General features: G+C 39.5%; 1 protein-coding gene across 1 annotated transcript in view; it reads right to left on the bottom strand.

Annotated features, from left to right (window-relative positions):
- LOC132832116 (cystathionine gamma-lyase-like) overlaps positions 1-23747 on the bottom strand; it is a 71341-nt gene that overhangs the window by 3984 nt on the left and 43610 nt on the right. Inside the window, exons 6-10 of the mRNA XM_060849836.1 lie at positions 21245-21302; positions 12815-12892; positions 10494-10646; positions 8851-8972; positions 5494-5546 (exon numbers count right to left, since the gene is read on the bottom strand). Coding sequence (XP_060705819.1) covers positions 5494-5546; positions 8851-8972; positions 10494-10646; positions 12815-12892; positions 21245-21302 — 464 coding nt within the window. The remainder of the gene's footprint in view (positions 1-5493; positions 5547-8850; positions 8973-10493; positions 10647-12814; positions 12893-21244; positions 21303-23747) is intronic.

Genomic DNA, 23747 nt, shown 5'->3' with positions numbered 1-23747 from the left:
GTTAGGCAGCATCCAAGGAACAGGAAATTCGATGTTTCAGGCCAGAGCCCTTCATCAGGAATAGAAGGGCTCTGGCCCGAAACATCGAATTTCCTGTTCCTTGGATGCTGCCTAACCTGCTCTGCTTTAACCAGCAACACATTTTCAGCACGAGTGGTTGGTGACAAAAATGAAATTATTTCCTTTCATTTCTCATCAAATAATCATAAAATTCACAAAGAGTTTTTACAGTGAAACTTTCAACTTCGAAATGGAAAACTTTTTGAAAAATGATTAAGTGTTAGAAATTAAATGAAACATTAATTTCTATCAGGAAGGATGTTTGCATTAATTCCTTTATCATGTAGCATTACAAGCTGGCCTCCATAGACATATAAATTTATGAATTGCATTGTATATGTTGCACTATATTATATTCAAATTCATATTAGAATCACTACAGTGCGGCCTATTAAGTCCACACTGAGCCTCTGAACAGCATTCCACCTGGACCTAACCCGCTATCCTATTCTTGTAACCCTGCATTTCCCATTAATCTATCTATCCTGCATATCCCTGGACACTATGGGCAATTTAGCAAGGTCAATCCATCTAACCTGCTCATCTAAGTACTATGAGAGGAAACCAGGGCACCCAGAGGAAACCCACGCAGACACATTAGAACAATGACTACAGTCGAAATAATGAATATTTGAACCACCATGACAGCTTGCGTGTAGTATAATAGTGGAGCATTTGTTGTTCATATGTAAGATGTGTAGCTCTGAAATAATGAGGCAAATACCACTGAAATACTGAGGACAGGAATGGAACAACTATAATAGAGTTGCAACACAAAGATCAATATAATGGTATGTAATTAAGAATTTGTTGGAACTCCTTAGAGTCAAGTAATGATTGATCTGAGATAAGGCCGACTCAGAGAGGAAGCAGACTCAGACTAGGAACAGACTAGTCTAAGAGCAGGTCTACAGCACAGACCTCAGGATAGGGAGACCTCATGAAGGCTCAACAACATAGGGATTTATTCATGGTGTCAGTGCAATCCAGGAAGGCAGCTAAAACAATTAGGGATGTGACATTGCATTTCCTTTATAAAGAAAAGGTTTGGTACATTACAAAAAATATGTAATTATAGCCATTTGGCTTGCATGATTTACTTCTACTTTAAATTTTATCAGATGCCAAGAATGGGAAGATAGATTTACACACAAGTATTTTTAGTGGACCATATTTGTCAAGCATGAATTTTACTTTTCTTCATACATTCTTCAGAGAAAATACTTGGTGTATGCTAAATTATTTATGTCTTTTCAGATAGAGTGCAGACATTACATGAACAAAATACATATTGAAGATAGCTGAGTTAATCCCAGTGACATTGTGACATAAAATAAATCACTCAGTCTTTCGTATTTCATACCTAGTTTGTAGTCTAATTTCATCCGTGATGTCATAATTCATATGTATTACAATGACAAACAATATTGTTTAGTTATGATAAAGAATTAAAAAGTAGTAATCGCTGGAAGAAATTAAAATTAAAAATGTTCTAAGATGTAGTTAAAGGTTTGGTGGGCTTAGTTTAAATATTTTAAACAAAAAAGGGTTAACTGTATTTGGAATGATTAAAAAGTATTAAACATATTCATGCCTGGAAAAGTGGACATTTAAAATTATTTTAAAACAGCAACAAATAACAAAATTTCAAATTTTACTAGAAATTGTGTAGAATGAAATATACATATTAAAGGTTGTAAGAACAGAATTTAATAAATGACCATAAATCAGATCAGTTCTGTCTGATACTGAAAACATCAGTAAAAGAAGTTCAATGGAAATGTCTAATGAAATGATGGAGACAAAAATGCAACAAACTTTTTAAGATTATAAGTAATTCTCAAAATTCTTAAATATCAGGGATGATGGTGAGCTTTAATAATTTTTAAATAATTGGTATTAAAATTAATTAATAGCAGTCATTGTAAAATAGATTAATACTGATAATGAAAATCTATTTAACATAAAGTTAGAAGTACAAATCCCAAAAGTTACTTAATTCTAATTAGTGGCTGCTTGAGGGATGTGCTGTATATTGAAAATGCTCAGTTTTCACTAATGAGTAATTCATCACATAGGAACAATAAAGCAAGAAATCAAATTGAATGTTTGTGGATTATTCAGTTTTATTTCAGTGGGTTTATTAAGAATTTAAAAATGCGAAACATATGAAACTGAAGTATTTTTGTTAACAATGCAATCCCAGTGACTACACAGTCAGCTGCTGTAAACTTGTTCACTTTATTGCTCTTTTGTGATGAATTAATCATTAATGAAAATTGAGCATTTTCAATTAGTAGCACACCCCTCAAGCAACTACTAATTAGAATTAAGTAACTTATGGAATAACTGGGGTGCAGCATTGGACTTTTATTAATATTTGGGAGGAATTAAAGTAATAAATCATCTCTGGAAAATTTCCAACTGATTGCCTTTTCTGCATCTACATATTGTTCATGCAAACAAAGTGCAAATATTTAGCAGCATTATGTTTATAAAGGCACTTCATAGTTAATGCTTTTGAAACATGAATTATATTCAATATGAACTCTTTTAAATTAACTTTTTCCTTGAATAGGTGAACAATAAACTGTAATGATAGCTGTCAGAGATCACGTGACCTGATTTACATTCCCAAAATATTGCCTCACTGTCTGAAAAAGATATATTCTAAAGTGAGAAATATTAAGTACAACTTTCTTGAGACTATCCAAAAGGCTTTCCTGAAATGATTAAATCTTTTAAAACGTGGTTGTATTTATCCCCTCAGGATGTAGCTAACCCATCTTAGACCAATACCATATTTGTAATTTTGAGGAGTTGCAAGGTAAGACAGTCATATATTTGACCCTCTGTAAACCTTAAATGCTTTTTCTGAAAGACAGCAGCAGCATAATAATGTCTAAGGAAAAACATAAGTTGCAGCATCACAAAGTTTCCAGGCTTGTTCCTTATCAGTTCATCAAGACAGCAAACTGATAGTTGGTAGAAATCTCGAGGCTGTTAATGTTAGAAAAGGGAATCCTGGCCATCAGAGCTGAGATGAGGTCTTCAGGCCTTCAGAGCTGAAAAGAAGTCTTAAGCTTTTATGCAGTTCAAGGAGAAGAGTTGGTAACAGTCATTTGAGGAAGAAATTAAAGAGTTAATATAGGAATGGTACTTCACTGGGATGGATGACTAAAAGGTATTGCTGGGAAAAGAATTGAAAATTTCTGTTTATGTTAGGATCTTTCTCAATTGTCGCATATATAGCTTTGTGTTTTTGGTCTTTTGTTAAAGGAATATTAGCAGCCTCGTGTGTGAATATACACAATGACTGACCACCATAGAGGAAAAAACCTTCAAAAATGAACATGGTGGGGCCTAGAAATGAGGTGAAGGTAAAATTGGTTCAGGCATTCAAGAAGACATTTGGATTATTTAGATAGAGTCATAGCGCATCAGATTCTGGGATAAATGCATTAGAAAGTCCTTTCTAGATAGATTACTTACAGTGTGGAAACAGGCCCTTCGGCCCAACAAGTCCACACCGACCCGCCGAAGCACACCCAGCCAGACCCCTTCCCTTACATTTACCACTGCACCTAACACTACAGGCAATTTAGCATGGCCAATTCACCTGACCTGCACATTTTTGGACTGTGGGAGGAAACCGGAGCACCCGGAGGAAACCCGCACAGACACAGGGAGAATGTGCAAACTCCACACAGTCAGTCGCCTAAGGCTGGAATTGAACCCAGGTCTCTAGCGCTGTGAAGTAGCAGTGCTAACCACTGTGCCACCGTGCCGTCTGTTTTTCTTTATTTTGAGCCCATGAAAATCTTGCAGTTGGTTACTCAAATCATCTACACAAAACTATTAAAATGTACAAAGGTAAATATCTTCTTCTCAAAGATTAATTGATTATGGACAATTGCAAATAGTCACATGCTTCTTGTGGACTGGTTCGTGCTAAATCAACAAAATCTGAAATACATTTCAAAGTAAGTGTGTTTCTGTGAATATCTCATTCTTGGTTCAAGGGTTTCTGAATATACCTTTTAGTTTCAAAGGATAGTTTGTAGTTGTAGGAATTAAAGTTTAACTGTAGGAAATAGAATAAATAGCAATTAAACACAGCATAGAAATGTCAACATCTTCTTGCCTTCAGGAGTTAGCAGCTGAGGGAAGGGAATTCAAATCCTGGGCTTTAATGACTACCAAAGTATCTAAAAGAATGACTTTTCAACATGTAACCATGTTTGTTTAAAGGAATGAAAAAATGAGACATGATTAGATTAAGTTTGATTTCAGAATTACGCAAAACAGGCTACGTTATCAAAGAGATGGAATGAGATTCGGAAAGCTGCCTGGTGAAATTTATCTGGATTTTTGCTGGATGAGGCTTTATTTGAGTTTTGGATCTCATGTGTTTTTCAACTCACTGAGAGAAGATAGTCAAAATAAATGATAGTTAGATAGAACTGTGCTGTAAGCTGAATAAAACACTAAACTCATTATTGACGCATGGAGGTTGGGTGAGGGTTAATATCAGCTTGAACCTTTGGAGAACAGAAGCCTAAAGATTGCCTAGGGTGATGTATTTTTGCCAATGAAAGGAACAAGCTGAAATAGCTTTGAAGTATTGAGAAAGAAATGAGAACTTGGGGTTGCATTGTTCATAGTCAGGATATGGTAAATTAAAATTTTACATCTAATTATAGGTGGTGCTCAGGAAAAATAAAGTTATTATCTAGAGGACTGCAGTGTCGACTGTACAGAAGTAAATCATTTTTCAGATTGATGTGGCTTATAAAGTAATTCTTGGAAAAGTCGCAAGTAAATCAGAATGTAGAAAATATATAGTATGAAACCATATTGTTAATAGGGAGCATTTTGTTTAATTTTTTAATATAAATTTATTAGATTTCTTACAGTGTGGAAACAGGCCCTTCGGCCCATCAAGTCCACACCAACCCTCTGAAGAGCAACCCACCCAGGCCCTGTCCCCTACATCTAACACTGCGGGCAATTTAGCATGGTCAATTCACCTAACCTGCACATTTTTGGACTGTAGGAGGAAACCAGAACACCTGGAGGAAACCCACACAGACACAGGGAGAATGTGCAAACTCCACACAGGTAATTGCCTGAGGCAGGAATTGAACCCAGGTCTCTGGTGCTGTGAGGTAGCAGTAATAACCACTGTGCTACCATGCCTCCAATACACTTGTGTTGTTAAAAAATGAATGAACTCCATGGTGTAGCTCCATGAATTATGTTTAGTAAACATATTTCATTGCTTACATTGTAAAAGCATTTGTTTTCTATCATCACCTTTATGCAATTTCCATACTCACTTTCAAATCCCTAAACTGCTCTATCTCAAGTTTAGCCACTTTTTTTAATGCTAAAATTCTGTGATTTATAAATCCATAAATCCAAGTTCCTTACGAATTCTCCACTAGACTTTCATATCCTCCCAAACTCTCCGCAAGGGTGAACAGCTGAAAAGAAAGACACAACAGGAAAAGCAAACAAGGTTATTGTATTCAGAATCTCACTTTGGAGACACATTATGTACCACCTCTCCCACTGAAAAACAGAAGATCTCTTGTTTCATAAACTTAATTTGATGATAAGAATCAAACTTGATCAATTCTTCATCTAACATAGAAATAAAAGCATTATTATAATCCTGAATTATCATCATATTATTCAAATAGTTGAGCAGCTCTGCTCAACAATGGAACTGAATCATTGTGGCCAGAAATGTCCACGTTTCAGGGCACAGTGTGAGCCACATTTGGTAATCAGCCAAGACAGCAGCAATGAATGAAACCACTGGCTTAATCAGCAAACAACACAACATACTGCTGAAAGTGTACCAGCAACTCAGAGCTCCTTTTCTATTGTAGTTGACAGGGCCTTTGACACTGTCCATGCTATTTTCCAGACATTTCCCTTGCGGAACCATGATCTTTTCCCAGCATTCTCCTTTATCACCTTACCAGCTTCCATGACATTTCTAGTGCCATCAAATTCACCTGTTCCTTCCCTTTGAGCATTCTAAAGGACTATTCCCTCCATGGCAATGTCTCCTTTGCAATCGCATCAAACACCTTATCCATTTTACAAGGTTCCTTCCTTGCAGTCTGACTGCTATACTCTGGTTCCTACAATGTTCCTTTGAACCTCATATATGTTAAAAGAACATTCAATTGGGCACTTAAAGCTTTTCAGACTCAATACTGAGTTGAACAAAATTAGATCCACTGCTCACACGTTTTTGGGCAGGATCTGTTAACAGTAATTCTGTTATTCCATTCTGTTATTCTAGAAGTATCTTTCATTGTTCAATTACCATCTCCTATATCTTAAACATCATCCTCTCAGTTATTTGATCTCTCCTATCTTCCATCCTCTCAAAGATCTTCCCTTTCATTTTTTCCCCTCCCTTCCAACCCTTTTCTCTGCCTTTGAACTTGCTTATAATCTGCTACATAGCATCATAGAGTCATACAGCATGGAGACAGACCCTTCAGTCCAACAGTCCATGCCGAACATAATCCCAAACTCAACTGGTCCCACCTGCCTGCTCCTGGCCCATATCCCTCTAACTCTTTCCAATTCATATACTTATCCTAATGTCTTTTAAACATTGCAATTGCGCCCTCATCCACCACGTCCTCAGAACGTTCATTCCACACACAAGCCATCCATTGTGTAAAAAATTTGCCCCTCATATCTTTTCTTTTAAATTTCTCTCCTCTCACCTTAAAATGAGCCCCCTACCCTTGAAATCCCCCATCCTAGGGAAACGACAACCACCATCAACTCTATATCCCTCATTATTTTGTAAACTTCTGTAAGGTCACCTCTTAACCTCCTACATGCCAGTGAAAAATGTTCCAAACCTTTCATACCCAGCAACATCCACGTAAATCTCTTCTGAACGCTCTCTACCTTAATAATATTTTTCCTATAACCTGGTGACCAAAACTATGATGAGGGATGAGTCTCCAACAGACAGCGTTACTGCACTGACACGTAATTTATCTCCATTGGGATACAATATGAATTCTGTGACATGGTAAATATAATATATACAATATTAAAATAGTATATTTTAATCTTTCCCATGAGAGAGCTTGTTAAGTATTTTCTCTTGCCTTGTTAATGTTTTTGCTTCCCATCGCATAAGAACCAGCTGCCTGAATGCTTAAATATCTCTTAGCTTTTGATGTTAGTTAAAATACCATGTCTTTATTTTTATGCATTTTAGAATTGTGAACTGGACTGTGAAAGTACAGCTTTAAAACCAGTGTTTAAAGGATTGCTGCATATTTTGAGAAACAATTAACTGACACTCATGGTGAACATAATTTAGGTGTTTGAGCAAGCAGTAAAGGAAATGTGGGTTGCAGATGAGCTGGAGCTAAGGGTTTGAGTATTCAGATGGAGTTCTGATTGGTAACAGGAAGTTGATTGGTCTATGGACTAGTGACCAGTTATTAATAACAAAAGCCTCATGCCTGCCAACATTGTGATTGGTTCTCAGGTAACTGAAAAGATTGTGGCTGGGAAATAAGGGTAGAGAAGTGATCAGATCACCACCAGCTTAAGACCTGTCTGTCTCTGTTCACTGCAGTCAAAACCCACTTTAAACAGTAGAAAACTAATTTATCTTTTCTTCAGCAATTGCTATAAGCATTGGCTATTAATTGAAAGTCAGAGACCTTTCAGAAGTGAAACAGCCACCCAGTGATTCTTGCAAGTCACTGGAAATATTTAGATTAGATTTCCTACAGTGTGGAAACAGGCCCTTTGTCCCAACAAGTCCACACCAACTCTCTGAAGAGTAACCCACCCAGTCCCATTTCCCTCTGGCTAAAACACCTAACACTGTGGTCAATTTTAGCATGGCCAATTCACATGACCTGCATATCTTTGGACTTGTGGGAGGAAACCGGAGCACCCGGACGAAACCTACGCAGACACGAATGAAAAGTTGAGAAGAAACATTCTTATCATTACAATTAAACAGATTTTGTGAAAAAATGTTTTTCCAGTCTTCCCTCCATCCATGTTTTTATTTTTCCTGTCAATATTTGTTTGTGCAAAAGGAGAGTTTATGTAGGAATAAGAGTTTTAACTTATAGTATTAGATGCTGACAGTTTATGACTCTCTACCTGTAGGGAAAGTCTAATTACATGTAATAAAAAAAGTAATTATTGGTATGTACAAAATCCTGGTCTATCAACCTGGGTCTAAGAAAGAGGAAAATTTGGGAATTTTACGTATTAGTTAATATCTTTAACTTTTGTGATGAATTCGGGAATAGAGCAGCTTAAACTCCATGTATTATGACCCAACTTACAAAAGGATATCAACCAGAAATATCAATTCCCTCTCTTTCTCCACAAATATTGCCTGATCCTGCTGGGAATTTGCAGCAATCTGTGTGAAGAACGCATGTCTGAGGATGTTGGGTGAGGATACGTTTTGAGGCACATTTGATCCTCTAATGTAGAGGAGCAATGAGTTGAAGCATAGACACTAGGCCAAGGTACTGAAATACTGCAGCAAATTTCTATTATTCACCCTAACTATGACAGAAAGTTGCCTCTCTCTTTTTAAAAAAGACAATGAAAAGCTCATTTAATTTGTCAATGCTGAAATTAGGCTCAGCTGTACTGTTGGAACACAAACAGAAGTGAGCATAATGTTTACCTGTTACAAGAGTGGCAAATATTAATCCCGTAAATTTGAATAAGACATAGGTAGGAAGAAATTACAAAAGTGCTCACTTTTAAGTTTTTCAGGAATGTGGTGGCATTTTCCAAATCTCCTTTAATCAAGAAAGCCATCATGCCCGAACTCCCAGTACACTGCTGCTTTATCAGATCATATTGTGGATGAGAAGGAAGACCTGAAAAATATACATTGACAAAATAAAGGTGGCATTTATACAAGTTTATGAAGTATATATAAACCAGAATGGGTTTCTTGCCAGAACTGCAGTATGCTATCACAGGTGGAGAATAGGGAGTGAATGGAGCAGCGGGGGCTGTCACAGTAAAACGCTTCATATTCAACTATATTTATCTTCCAGTTGTGTAGCCCACACCAACCATGATGCACATACACATGAGATTGTGTTAAGATAAGTGGCCTTCATCTTCATGTCACTAAATCGACTCTCTTGAAAAGACATGGCAGAAAAATGGTTTAGCCATTCATTGTCAATGTTAAAAACTATTGATGAGGACCCACTCTTTTGTATCACAATTACAAGACCATCTTAGATTGCAATGCTAATTTCCTGTTTCTTACAGTGTGTCAAATTCATGGATTTCTTGGTCACAGCTCAAGAGCTGTCTCCCATACTTCCCTCCCTTCAACTAGCCCACTGAGTAAAATCCTGCTAAGGGTACTTATTACCCTAGTCCTGAGCTCACATTCCCTCTTGCTGTCTCTTATCTCATTTAGTCCTCAAGACCGTCCTTCTGATCATTTGATTTGATTTACACCCAAACTCTAACTATACAACTTCCCCTTCTGGTTTCCATGTCAGCTTTCTCCTCCTCATTAAAGGATGTTGCGCACTGCCAACTAGGTGAATTTGCAGTTGGTAGCATTCCCATGTATCTGCTGCCCATTTCTTTCCAGAGGTTTGGACGATGCTGTTTAAGGAGGTTTGTAGAATTTGTAGAATTTCTGCAGTGCATCTTGTCAATAGTGCACACTGCTGCTACTGAGCTTTGGAGGGAGTGAATGTTTGTGGATATACTGCTAATCAAGTGGACTGTTTTGTCTTAGGTGGTGTCAAGCTTATTGGGTTATGTTGGATCTGCACTCATCCAGACAAGTGGGGATTATTCCATCATATTCCCAATTTGTGCCTAGTAGATGATGGACAGGTTTTGGGAAGTCAAGAAGCGAGTTACTCATAACAGTATTCCTTGCCTCTGATTTGTTGTTATTGCCATTGCATTAATATGTCATGTCTAGTTTAGTTTCTGGTCAGGGTATATAGTCTTTGCAATATCCAGTGCCTCCAGACATTTCTTGATATTATGTGGAGTGAATAAAGCAATACATGACAGTTAAAAGCTGTCCTGTACATATCACACTGCAATCAAAGGAAAGGAAATGCACTCAATGTAAAATATTGGCTGGGCTACACTAGGAAGCGTAATATAAGGCTGATGTGGTTTTTGGACATGTGCACATTTATCAATATTGTAATTTTATGAAATGAAACAGAGTATCTAATGAACTAAGTCACATCTGATTGGTTTGTTAGTTGATCCAATTAGGGCTAACAATCAGATAGCAAATAAAATACAAAGACAGAATAAGATCATTAACCTTATTGTATCTATCAAGTCAGTTTGCGACCAAAATAGATCTGCACATTGATAATAGAAATCATGTCTTAAGCACTAACCTGGAAAAATAACCTTCTCCACCCGAGGATCTGCCTCTAAAAACTGGGCTACAGCCAACGCATTCTTGAAGTGTTGTTCCATTCGAAGAGCCATAGTCTTCAAGCCAAGGTTACACATGTAACAGTCAAATGGAGATGGAATTGCACCAATAGCTACAACACCATTAGAGTTTTGAAACAAAAACATTTTGTTAAACATTAGATTCTATAAATCATATTTTGTCCTTTGGGACAGGTTATTTGTTTGAATACTCATTCGGTTGAAAAGTTATACAAAACATGAGCCAAAATATGAAATACAGAAAAGCATATGATATTTTCTAAATCCTCTCCTACCTTTCAGACCAGAACTTTGCAGTATTTCAAGTGAATTTGAACTAAGATTATATATGAATGTGACACTACTTCCATAGATTTTTATTCTAGTCTTCTCTATAATGAAGAAGATAGTGAGGAACACAGATGCTGGAGAGTGAGAATCAATAAAATATGGCGCTGGATAAAGCACAGCAGGTCTGGCAGCATCCGAGGAGCAGGGGAGTCGATGTTATGGACAGGACCCTTCACCAGGATTGTCTGGTCTGCTGTGCTTTCTCTGTAATGAAACCTAGTGTAAACTGAATTGTTTAAGGCATTTTGAATAGTGTTGCAATGAAATATGTTTCTGGTTTTAATTACCGATATTTACATTCCCAAATCGCTCCGCTCCTCCTCAAGCTTTACCGCCAAGGAATATTTGCCTTGCTTCCCTTCATCAAGCTGAACCCCCTCACATTTTGCTTTACTAAATTTTATTTGTTATTTATCTGTCCACTCTACAAAGTTGATATGAGTTTTCTATATTTTGTTAAGTCATTCCCATTATCAGTAATACTGCCTGATGTGGCATTATCTTCAAATTTTAACATTAGCTTCAATCCCAGCTGATGGTACTACTGGACATCAGGTCACAAAATGAATAAAACTCATTTTTCAAAATATTTAGTTAACATGTTGACAAGTTACTCAAACAAAGCTACACAAGTCTGCAAAGTTTCTTTAACAAAACAGAAGTTTTTAAACAGAAGTTGCAAACAAAAACAAGCTGTCTAAGATATAGAACAGATGGAAAAATCTTAAAACACACAATGGAAATTTTTCACGATTTGGAGACGCCGGTGTTGGACTGGGGTGTATAAAGTTACAAATCACACATCACTAGGTTATAGTCCAACAGGCTTATTTGGAAGCACTAGCTTTTGGAGAGCTGCTTCTTCATCAGGTGTTGTGCAGAATAAGATTGTAAGACACAGAATGTGTAGCAAAGGTTTACAGTGTGATGTAACTGAAATTATATATTAAAAAAGACCTGCATTGTTTGTTAAGTCTCTCATCTTCTAGAATGACCACGTTGGGTTTAGTTCTTACATATGTAAATCGCAAAACTTTTTTAAAAAGTTATATTCTCAAGTGAACTTCAACAATTAGTGTCATGTCAGCCCAGATAATGTATTGAAGGTGTTAGCTTCTCTGTGTGAAGATGTCTGTGCTTCAATGGTCAAATCAATTCTAATCTAAAAAATGCATTTGCGGAACCTTACATGAATTCATGCAGTTTTTGAGCAATGTAAATGTAATTCTGCAAATACAAATTCATCCCACAAACTTATATGAATACCCCCAAATACTTCCCTGACTACCTGCACCAATCTAATCACTCTCCAGATCCAACCTCACTATCACTGACCACACAACTACGCTCAAACTGACTCAACTAATCCTTGATCATCCATAGGTCCAGACCTGTCTACTACCCTCAAAAAATCCTGAAACACCTGACACACTCCAACCCTGTCCAGATCAGAATGCCAGCACCTCCCCCAGACCCAATAAACATGCCAATCAGATCTGAAAACACCCCCTCACTAGAATAATGATACAATTCCCCACCTATCCATTTACTCAATCATCCACTCACGTATTCATTCATCCATTCACCATCCCACATTCATCCGCTGAGAGACTTAAGACTACGACTCCACACACCTCCTCCCCACACCCAAAACACATCTCTCGTGAACCCATTGGTGATATTCTGGAAAGTTAAACTGCCCATTTCTGCATTGGCCAAGATTGGAAGATCCCAGGAGAAATAGGTAGCATCACTGGATCAGAGAAAGCATCAAGGGGAGTGGCAAGATGACCATCATCGTCACTGCCCGGAAATTCTATGCCATTGTGTACTTCACCATAAAAAACTCTGACTTTAGAAATGAGCAATATTATAGAGCCATTCAAACATCATCATGCAAAATAGTATTCAGAGAGCTGTAAATTGTTACCATTTTGCAAGAATTTGAGTCTTTCATAGAGGCCATCTCGATTCATAGAAGCCAAGCCCATGATTACATCACTGTGACCTGGAAATTTAAAAAGTTATTTTTTTCTGGTAAAGTGCACACACTGATACACAGCAATTCAAGGGAATAACTTTATTAGAAGTTTCACTGAAAGCTTGGTAAAACTAAACCATACAAAGTGCTTTAACCTGAAGGACTAACAAACCAATTGTCACATACATGATTAATCTTCACCAAGCAGTTGTTTCTGTGTGTTGCTCAGAATCATTTCAAAAAATTACAAGATTATACTAGTTATATTTCTGACATTAATTCAGAAGGAGGAGTGAAAAGGTAATCCAGAGAATTCTTAAACATGATTGGCATGTTTATTGGGTCTGGGGGAGGTGCTGGCATTCTAGTCTGGTCAGGGCTGGAGTGTTGTCAGGTGTTTTGGGATTATTCGAGGGTAGTAGACAGATCTGGACATATGGATGATTGAGGATAATTGAATTCAGTTTCAAAAAAATTATGGAAATGAAAGGCTATTGGAATGTTATAACAACTTGATAAGGTTCATTTCGGGAGGAAAATCCGTCAACCTTACACATTCTGCCTGATATGCAACCCCCTTTTTACTGTGATTGGCAATTGATTACCCTCTGAAATAACAGCCTGGGATATAGAAACAAGGACTTATTTTTTATAAAGCTAGAATGAAATAAACAATGGGACACACTCAATCAATGGTAGCCATTTGTTGATTGCATTTAGAATAAAGCTCTGCCAGGGCCTGCAATTAAACTCTTTTTTTAAACACACAGCTACCCACTTTCTATTACTAGAAAGTCATAGTGGAAGTGAATGGACTGTCTTGACATATTTGTATCAGTATCTATTTGATTTGTGGGTGTATTTGAGCATTGCGTTAAATTGAGGATAAAATTGTCATGTAACAAATATCTATGACTCATTGTTAAGTGGAGACATTATTGACTATTTACTTATATTTGGAGTAGTTGCTATATATATTTAATTACCTCATACTCTGATATTGTAATCATTACTATAAATATGAAAAAGAATTAATTAGTATAATAAACATTCTTAAACACTGACTAAAATTTTCTAGCCTTAATCCTTCAAGGACCAAAAAAGAGAAATAATAATACTCTGGAATTCTTAAGTTAGATCCTATGTGCTGAAAGAAAATGAGAAAATGCTGAAGATACACAGCAGGTATTACATCATCTTTGTAGAGAGAAAAACAGAGTTAACTCCACAGGCTGGAAACATCAATACTGGGTGGAATCTTCTCAGCCCCTGAACAACATAGGCAATGGAGAGAAAATTGGGAAAATCATGGGAGATGGCCAGTGAGATGCTTCTCGAGATCAAGAGCAAGGTGTCCCGTTTTCCAATTAAACGTTAAATAGCATAACAAGCTTGTCGCTAGTGAGTGGTGAGAAGCCTAGTTGCATGCAATGTTATGATTAACATTGCTTTGTTACCTAATTTTGTTCATTGATAAGAGGTTTTACATTCTCCCCCCTTGTCGAATAGAAACTAGATGGTGACAATGTTTGACATGGAAGTCAGAGTGGTTACCTGGCAACTCTCACTCACTTTTTGGTCCTCTGGAGCTCCATGTTGGACACCAGGCACTGACATAGAGTCATAGAGGTGTACAGCACAGAAACAGGCCCTTCAGTCCAACTCATCCATGCAGACCAGATATCCTAAACTAATCTAGTTTGACCATATCCCTCTAAACTCTTCCTATTCATATACTCATCCAAATGCCTTTTAAATGTTGTCACTTCCTCTGGCAGCGCATTTGATACACACACCCCCTGTGTGAAAAAGTTGCCTGTTTGGTCCCTTTTATATTTTTCCCCTCTCACCATAAACCTATGCCCTCTATTTCTGGACTCCTCCACCACGGGGAAAAGACTTTGTCCATTTACTCTATCTATGCCCCTCATGATTTTATAAACCTCAATAAGGTCATCCCTCAGCCTCCGACACTCCAGGGAAAACAGCCCCAGCCTATTCAGCCTCTCCCTATAGCTCAAACCCTCCAACCCTGGCAACCTCCTTGTAAATCTTTTCTGAACCCTTTCATTTCAGGGCACAATCCATGGTTAGTGACTGCACATCACCCCATTCACAGACATTGGCATGCAACATGTACTGGCCTCACTGCATCACCATGGCACACCTCTGATTCACTCACAACACAGCTCTGCACTTTGGAGCATGCCAGCACCTTTCATTACAATGCTGTTGCCAGGACTTTGCTCACATGTAGAGGTATCTATCTGATGAATTGAACCGGGCTATATATCAGGGCTGCTCACTCTTGGAGTCTGCTTTGTGCTCACAGTATCTCTGCTTTACCTTTTATGCTTTGCTCTCTGAACTAGAGCTTAAAGGCTCACTCCAACCAAATCACCATGTCTCAAGTTGTAAGGGGAATAGTGCTCAGTCAAGTCAAGGTAGATACTCTTCAGTCAGGGAGTGCTGGCAAGTCAAGGGTAGCTTTCAGCATTGGTCCAAGGGTTTGGGCTAGTCAAGGTCGGGGTGTCCATACCTCTACAGTTTGGGAAGCACATCATAGGCAATTCTATGCCTCAAGAGCAACTAGCTATTGGAGTTGTGATAAGTCAGTCAGGGAGCTACATGGAGATCATTCCAAAATCTGGTCACTAATTGTTCAGGGCCGATGACATATATCAAGGGGTTTGTCCACTGTCAGTCCTGGGGTCTTTCCACTAATTGTCAAGGTGGGTTTATCTGAGGCCAATGATGTAGAAGGGACATTGGGGAACTCAACTGTGTGGATTGAAGGCAGCAGGAAATTACAGTTGTGAAATGGGACAACCTAATACCTAAATGTGGGGAGATGTTAGAGCCTTGAAGGGAAAGCTGTAATGCAGGAGTGGGGGTGGTGTTCACCAACAATCAGCAACACCCTGACTTTGACTCTGGTGGAAAGTGGTCTAGTATATATGGCACATTGATTCAATGTGACTGAGGCTGGATAGTAAAAGGGGAGATGAAGAATTGAATGATTTTGAATGGAATAATTTATTGTCATATACCTTACAGTGAGAAAAACAGTAAGATATAGTGAAAAGCATTCCCGATGCTGCCATGATCTGGCTCCATTTTGAATAATTTAGTAATAAGGGAAAGAAAATAGAAAGACAGACCTTAAAGAGAGTCTATCAGTCCTGATTTAGCTCATCATCTTCAGCAAGGGGATAGATAGTTTGCATTGGAAATTAGGGGAGTGCAAAACCAATGAGATTGATGGAGGGGACCACCAGGAAGAGAATGTTCATGTGTGAGGTATCTCTTATAGTAAGAGGATGTGCCTGATACTCTTTGCTTAAGGAGTACTTGTTGTTTCCTTCCATCGCGCTGCAAAAAAAGTTACAGAATGGAGCTGAAAATGGTGGCCACCACAGCTGGAGTGGGTGGGGTTAGAATTTCATTCTGTGAGGGAGGGGCTTCACTATGTGTGATGTGAGGCCCTTCAAAGGGGAGCAGCATTCCACAGATACCTAGACAGTACAAATGAAAGACAACTACATGCTGTATGGGAACCATAGGCATGAACTGACTGTATGCAGTCCAAAATCCTGAGCACAGCACTCTTGACCATCATTATAAATCAATCAGACTCATGGCTGTGAAGCACAATGTACTGAGTCTTGGAAGATTGAGTCTAGGGGGCAAAGTATCAAGCACCTCCCACGTTCCCAAAGTCTGTTGATGATGCAGGAATTATTCAGTTCACACCTTGGACCATACAACATTGTGTCATGCCAAGGATGGCTAGGATCTGTGTAGTTGTGGCTCGACAGACATTCACATACACAACTTAATGATGAAAAATGAAAATATATCAACAAGTGTGACAAAGTATTTACATGAAATGTCAACCAAGTCCCCTTCCTCTCATTACATTTTAGTGCAGTCCTAGGATTTGCTGCTAGGGTGAGGGACCCTAATTGAGGTGGGAACCGTTCATCTTGGATCTTTGATTGGGTGACCCGGGGCATTTGTGACAAGAGGGGCTGGACAACCTGAGAATGTTCTGCACCCTCCACAACTTGAATGCCCAGAGGGCTGAGGGTGGCATGCAAGGTAGAGAGCCTCAGTGGAGTGCTTCTGGGGAGCCTGATTGTGGTTCCTCCTCCAGCAATTGGCATCACCCTAACTCTGTGTGAGGAAGGGGCACCTGGAGTGAGGTGAAGTTTCCATGTACCTCTGTCGCTTTGTCACTGCAGCTGAGCACCAGTCATTAGCGTGATAAAGTATAGATCTGTGTGCATACCTGGCAGAGCTTTTAGAGTTAGTGCAGCTGAGGGAAAAGTAGTCATTTGTTCTATGTATACAGGTTGGTAGCACAGAGGCCAAGCAAGATGAGTATTCTGGAGGGATGGAGTAGGTAAGAGTGAGGGAGGAAAGATGTTGCAAGCAATAGTGAGAGCTATTGTCTCCTTCTTACACTGCTAGACCTTTCTTCAGACTCTGGAGACCACACTGACCCATGTGACAACTCAGGCCTGGCTATCAGGGTCTGGTTTTGTTGCCTCCTCTGGGGGAAGCGAGTGGCTGCCCCTCTGAAAAATCCTGTCCATCAGTACCTCCAGCTCCTGGTCTGCAAAGTGGGCACCAATTTTATCTTATCTGCTGTGTCCAAGGAAAATGACACAAATAGTGCAGGGCAAATCTGGACTGACAGCACTTGACTGGACACACAACGGCCTTTTAAATATAGTCCTAGGATGTGCTAAAATGTACGGGCAGCATGAGCAGGCTGCCACAGGGTCTTGGTGCGTAGGTAATGTAGCAAGTACATGAAGATAGTATGAGAAAACTCACTAGGCCTCACGGAGAGTAAGCCTCCATAAAGCTGACTAAAAACAAGACAGCCTGTGTTTGCGAAGATGCAGCCCAGAGTTTTCCATCTCAATACGGTTCCATATGAGTCCATGTTGGACTCGAAACATTAACTCTGATTGTCTCTCCACCGATGCTGCCAGACCTGTTGAGTTTCTGTTTTTATTTCAGATCTGCAGTATCCACAGTGCTTTGCTTTTGTTACTGCGTGTTAGTGTTGGCTAACTCAGTTGAGTTGTTTCTGTTACGATTTACCTGTAGATGTGTTCTATCCTGGGATAATTCTAGTACTCCAAAAATTCCTAAGAGGAAAATTCCTAAAATTTCATTATAGGACCAAAGCTATAGCTAGCAATTCTGACTAAGTTCCTTGAATGCTCTGAAATCTCTCATAGTTCCTCAGGACCTCTTTTTGTTCCTCTCCTTAGCCTCATAAAAAAGGTAGTAACACTGTTAATGCACGTAACTCCTGCCATTGACAGTTAGAACTTGCAGAGAGATGAAAAAATCCTTATAGAGATCATAGTAATTCAAATGGTTTACCCACATTGCACACTTCAGAAAACACATCGAACAGACTAAAACGTGACTTCAGAATTTTGTTATTTTCCAAACAACAGATCTGTATTGATTGGAACCAGGTGGATCTTATTGAGTATCAGATCCTTGTTTGGGGTTGTTAACCTGGGCCAACCAGGAAGCCCTGGCTGCCCAATACAAACATGGGACTGTAAAGAGGAGTGTAAAAAATATACAGTGGATTTTGATAAAAAAAACAAACATGGGACCGAGCCCGTGTGTCTCTGGAGAAGGAGCACGCAGTGTCTACCAACACCCTCAAGCTGTTCAGGGAGAGGTGGGCGCCGCAGGGATTGGAGTGCATCATTTCCCCCTCCAACTCTATTTTGATTTAGTCCCTGCCCTCCCCTTCACTGTTTTGATCACACAGCATTGCCCTTTGATGTGAAGGGCACTGCTTGTCACAGGCCACTCGGGTGTTTTCCTACTTTTCCTGGTGGTGGGAATTGAATAAAGATTTGTACACTTTGTGTCTCTCACCTGCACACACACACCATGGGTGCTGGGGATAAAAATAAGCACTACCGCAGTTAGGCGGTAGTGTGGGGGTTAAAAAAAAGGAAAAAAAATATAAAAAAAAAGAAAAAAAATATAGCCAGGAGATGCCCTTTGATGTGAAGGGCACTGCTTGTCACTGGCCACTCGGGTAAAAAAAAAAATCAGGGGATTAGTGGAGTGCATTATTTCCCCTCCAACTCTATAAGAAAGAAAAAAAATACAAACATGGGACTGTAAAGAGGAGTGTAAAAAATATACAGTGGATTTTGATAAAAAAAAACAAACATGGGACCGAGCCCGTGTGTCTCTGGAGAAGGAGCACGCAGTGTCTACCAACACCCTCAAGCTGTTCAGGGAGAGGTGGGTGCCGCAGGGAGTGGAGTGCATCATTTCCCCCTCCAACTCTATTTTGATTTAGTCCCTGCCCTCCCCTTCACTGTTTGTTCACACAGCATTGCCCTTTGATGTGAAGGGCACTGCTTGTCACAGGCCACTCGGGTGTTTTCCTACTTTTCCTGGTGGTGGAAATTGAATAAAGATTTGTACACTTTGTGTCTCTCACTGTGCCTCACACCTGCACACACACACCATGGGTGCTGGGGATAAAAATAATAAGCACTACCGCAGTTAGGCGGTAGTGTGGGGGTAAAGAAAAAAGAAAAAAAAAGAAAAAAAAACAAACATGGGACCGTAAAGAGGAGTGTAAAAAATATACAGTGGATTTTGATATAAAAAAAACAAACATGGGACCGAGCCCGTGTGTCTCTGGAGAAGGAGCACGCGGTGTCTACCAACACCCTCAAGCTGTTCAGGGAGAGGTGGGCGCCGCAGGGAGTGGAGTGCATTATTTCCCCCTCCAACTCTATTTTGATTTAGTCCCTGCCCTCCCCTTCACTGTTTGATCACACAGCATTGCCCTTTGATGTGAAAGGCACTGCTTGTCACTGGCCACCCGTATGTTTTCCTATCTTCCTGGTGGTGGAAATTGAATAAAGATTTGTGCACTTTGTGTCTCTCACTGTGTCTCACACCTGCGCACACACACCATGGGTGCTGGGGAAAAATAAGCACTACTGCAGTTAGGCGGTAGAAAAAAAGAGGAAAAGAGAAAAAAAAACAAACATGGAACCGAGCTTGTGTGTCTCTGGAGAAGGAACACGCGGTGTCTACCAAAACCCTCGAGCTGTTCAGGGAGAGGTGGGCGCTGCAGGGAGTGGAGTGCATTATTTCCCCCTCCAACTCTATTTTGATTTAGTCCCTGCCCTCCCCTTCACCTTTTTGAACACGCAGCATTGCCCTTTGATGTGAAGGGCACTGCTTGTCATTGGCCCCACTCGGGTGTCTCCTTTCTTCCTGGTGGTGGAAACTGAATAAAGATTCAGTTGCGTCTTTCACTGTGTCTCACACCTGCACACACACAACATGGGTGCTGAGGGAAAAGTAAGCACTACCGCAGTTAGGCGGTAGTGTGGGGGAGAAAAAAAGAAGAAAAAAAGAAAAAATACAAACATGGGACTGAGCCCATGTGTCTCTGGAGAAGGAGCACGCAGTGTCTACCAACACCCTCGAGCTGTACAGAGAGAGGTGGGCACACTCAAGGAGTGGAGTGTTTTATTTCCCTCTCCAATTCTATTTTGATTTAAACCCTGCCCTCCCCTTCACCTTTTTGATCATGCAGCATTGCCCTTTGAGAAGGGTACTACTTGTCACTGCCCACCCTGGTGTTTCTTTACTCCCTGGTGGTGGAAAATGAATAAAGCTGTGTACACCTGTTGCCTTTCACTGTGTCTCACACATGCAAGCACACCACATGGGTGCTTAGAGAAAGGAAAAAAAAACAGGAGAATATAATCTCTTCAGTTCAGATTTAGGACTCTGAGGTGGCTGGCCACAGTTAGTGTATTGTGAGGAGGAAGAAGAAGAGGAGTTCTCTGAACTAGGAGACATTAAAAAAACAGGGATTCGAGTCCAGTTGTCTCTGGAGAAGGAGCACACACTGTCTACTGACACCATCAAGGTTAGTAGGGAGAGGTGGGCGCCACAGGGAGTGGAGTGTATGATTTCCCCCTCTAACTCTATTTTGATGTAATCCCTGCCCTCCCCTTCACTTTTTTGATCACGCAGCATTGTCCTTTAATGGGGAGGCTACTCAGGTGTTCCCTTTCTTCCTGGTGGTGGAATACAAATAAAGATTTAAACACGTGTTGTTCTTCACTGTGTCCTACATACATGACATGGGAAAGGAAAAGAATACCAACAGGGGATTTAGAATCTCCTCAGTTCAGGGGACTGTCTCCGAGCTTGTTGGCTGCAGTCAGTGTACTGTGCTCAAGAAAATAAAGGATTACTTGATGATGGAATACCAGTCTCTGTGCAGTTAGTTCATGGTCTGAACATTAAATTGCAAATATGATGCTTTATTTAAATACGAAAAACTCTCACCATTCACGTATTTTGTTGCAGAACATGTGCAGATGTCAGCACCCAGTGCCAAAGGGCGCTAAAAAGAGAAAAGAAATTCTACAATATTCTGGAAGTAAATATTTCATTTGATATTAACCATCAAATAACATAATATTAATAGTATAAAGTAATGATATGTGAAATGTCGTCCAACTAATTCCCAATAAGAAGATGGGTGAACTAGCTAATTGAGTGGAATATTAAGGCTCCAGCCATCAGTTGGAAATAGATTAAATTTCTAGCACGAACTACTCGAGCTTCACAGCATATTGGTGATTTTATCTAGAATTGTCGGTCAAATCCAGTCAAATGGAAAGCTGACAAGAACATAATAAAACCACAACACATTAAAATGTCTTATCTTCTCATTTCTGTCCTTCCCACTGCTCAAATTTCTCACTTCACATCCAAAGAGTTTGTTGCTTTTCTGGAATAAAAGCATAAGTGGCACTTTGTGCACGTACTGTTATCAAAACAGCAAAGTTTGACATGCTACTTAATACCAGCAGCAAGAAAACATCACTGAGATTCTATCCTCAAGTGGGTCCACACATATATTTCTGGTTGACTATTGATCAATATAAACAGGCCAATTTCTGCATCTAACTCCATGAAAACCAACTGCACCACTGTGTCTCAATTGTCAGGAAAAAACAAGAACCTTATTTTATTAATACACGGCAGCTATTTAGGGAATTATACCAGACTAGGACAGGAAGGGACTGAATTTAAATGCAGCAAATAGGGCCTAAAGGGGAAAAAGGTGAAAAGGCAAAATTAACGACTCTTTATATGAACGTATTAAGAATTGAGGAAAAATGAATTAATTAGAGGTTGTTGGGTCTGATCTTATAGCCATTATGGCTACAAGGAGATTAGAGCTTGGAACAAAATATTCAGGGGTATGTGACTGACTGGAGGGAACGGGGGTGGAGTGGCTTTGATAGGACAATATGGAATAAGTGAGAAATGATCTTGGGTCAAAAGGTATTAACTCAAATGAAGAGAGATAAGAATAACAAGGGGAGGAAGATACTTTTGGGAGTAGTTTATTGGCCCCATGGCAGTAGCCATACTTTCAGACAAAGAATAAATCAGGAGATAATGAAGGCAGTAAAAAGGTAGTACATTAATCATAGGTGACTTCAATTTTCACGTAAACTGGCAGAGGTAATCACAAGCAAGGTTTCATAGATAGTATTTGGGACAGTTTCCTAGAACAGTATGTTCTGAATCCAACCAGCAATTAGGCTATTTTGGATCTGGTAATGTGCATTGAGAAAGGTTTAATACATTAATCTGGAATAGAGGATGCCCTCAGAAATAGTGACCATGACATGTTTAGCATTCAGTTCAAAGGGGAGACACTTGGATTGGAAATAGCTGGGCTAAACCTAATTAACGTTAATTACAAAGCAATGAGTGCACAGTTGACTGGAGTGGACTGGGAAAGGGGTTTTGCAGAAAAGGTGGTTAATGAACAATGATAGACTTTCAAGAAAATAGATTATGACTCATAACAAAGATCTATCACAATGAGGAATTCTGGGAAGAGAATAAATTACTCGTAGTTGACTAACAAAGTTAAGAATAGTATTAAAGTGAAAGAGAAAAAACATAAATGTGGCAAAGATTTATACCATGCCAGAGAAGTGAAAATGTTTAAGGATCAGGACAGGGGTTTGAGTCCAGCCTTGGGCAACTGTCTGTGTGGAGTTTGCACATTCTCCCAGTGTTTGCATGGGTTTCCTCCGGGTGCTCCCTCCCACAGTCCAAAGATGTACAGGTTAGGTGTATTGGCCATACTAAGTTGCCCGTAGCGTTAGGTGAAGGAGTAAATCTAGGGGAATGGGTGTGGGTGGATTGCTCTTTGGATGGTCGGTGTGGACTTGTTGGGCCGAAGGGCCTGTTTCCACCCTGTAAGTAATCCAATCTAACCTAATGTGCAGGTTAGGTGAATTGGCCATGCTATTGCCCATAGTGTTCAGGTTAGATGCATTAGTTAGGTGAAATCTAGAGTATTAGCGTAGAGTAATGGGCCTGGGTGAGTTATTCTTCGGACGGTCAATATGGATTTGTTGGGTCTGTTTCCACACTATAGGGATTCTATGATTATATGATGTTGTATTTAAATGCACGTAGCATATCAAACAAGATTAATGAGCAAGTGGCCCAGATTGAAATTGGCAGATACAATGTTGTGGGTATCACAGAGATGTGGCTGCAAGGGGACCAGGGTGTGAACGAAATATCCAAGCGTACACATCCTATCGAAAGGACAGTCAAATGGGTAAAGGAGGTGGGGTTACTATATTACTAAGAAGTGAAATTAAATCAACAACAGGAAGTGATCTGGGGTCAGAAAGTGAAGAATCTGTATGGCTCGAGTTAAGGAACAACAAAGAAAAAATACCCTTTTGAGAGTTACACAGGCCTCCTATCAGCAATCACAGTGTGGGGAAGAAAATAAATTAAGAGATAG

The sequence above is a fragment of the Hemiscyllium ocellatum genome, chromosome 34, assembly GCF_020745735.1.
Source record: "Hemiscyllium ocellatum isolate sHemOce1 chromosome 34, sHemOce1.pat.X.cur, whole genome shotgun sequence".
NCBI classification, from domain to species: Eukaryota; Metazoa; Chordata; class Chondrichthyes; order Orectolobiformes; family Hemiscylliidae; genus Hemiscyllium; species Hemiscyllium ocellatum.
The sequence above is the reverse complement of the archived record's forward strand: the minus strand, read 5'-3'. Positions and strand labels throughout refer to the sequence as shown.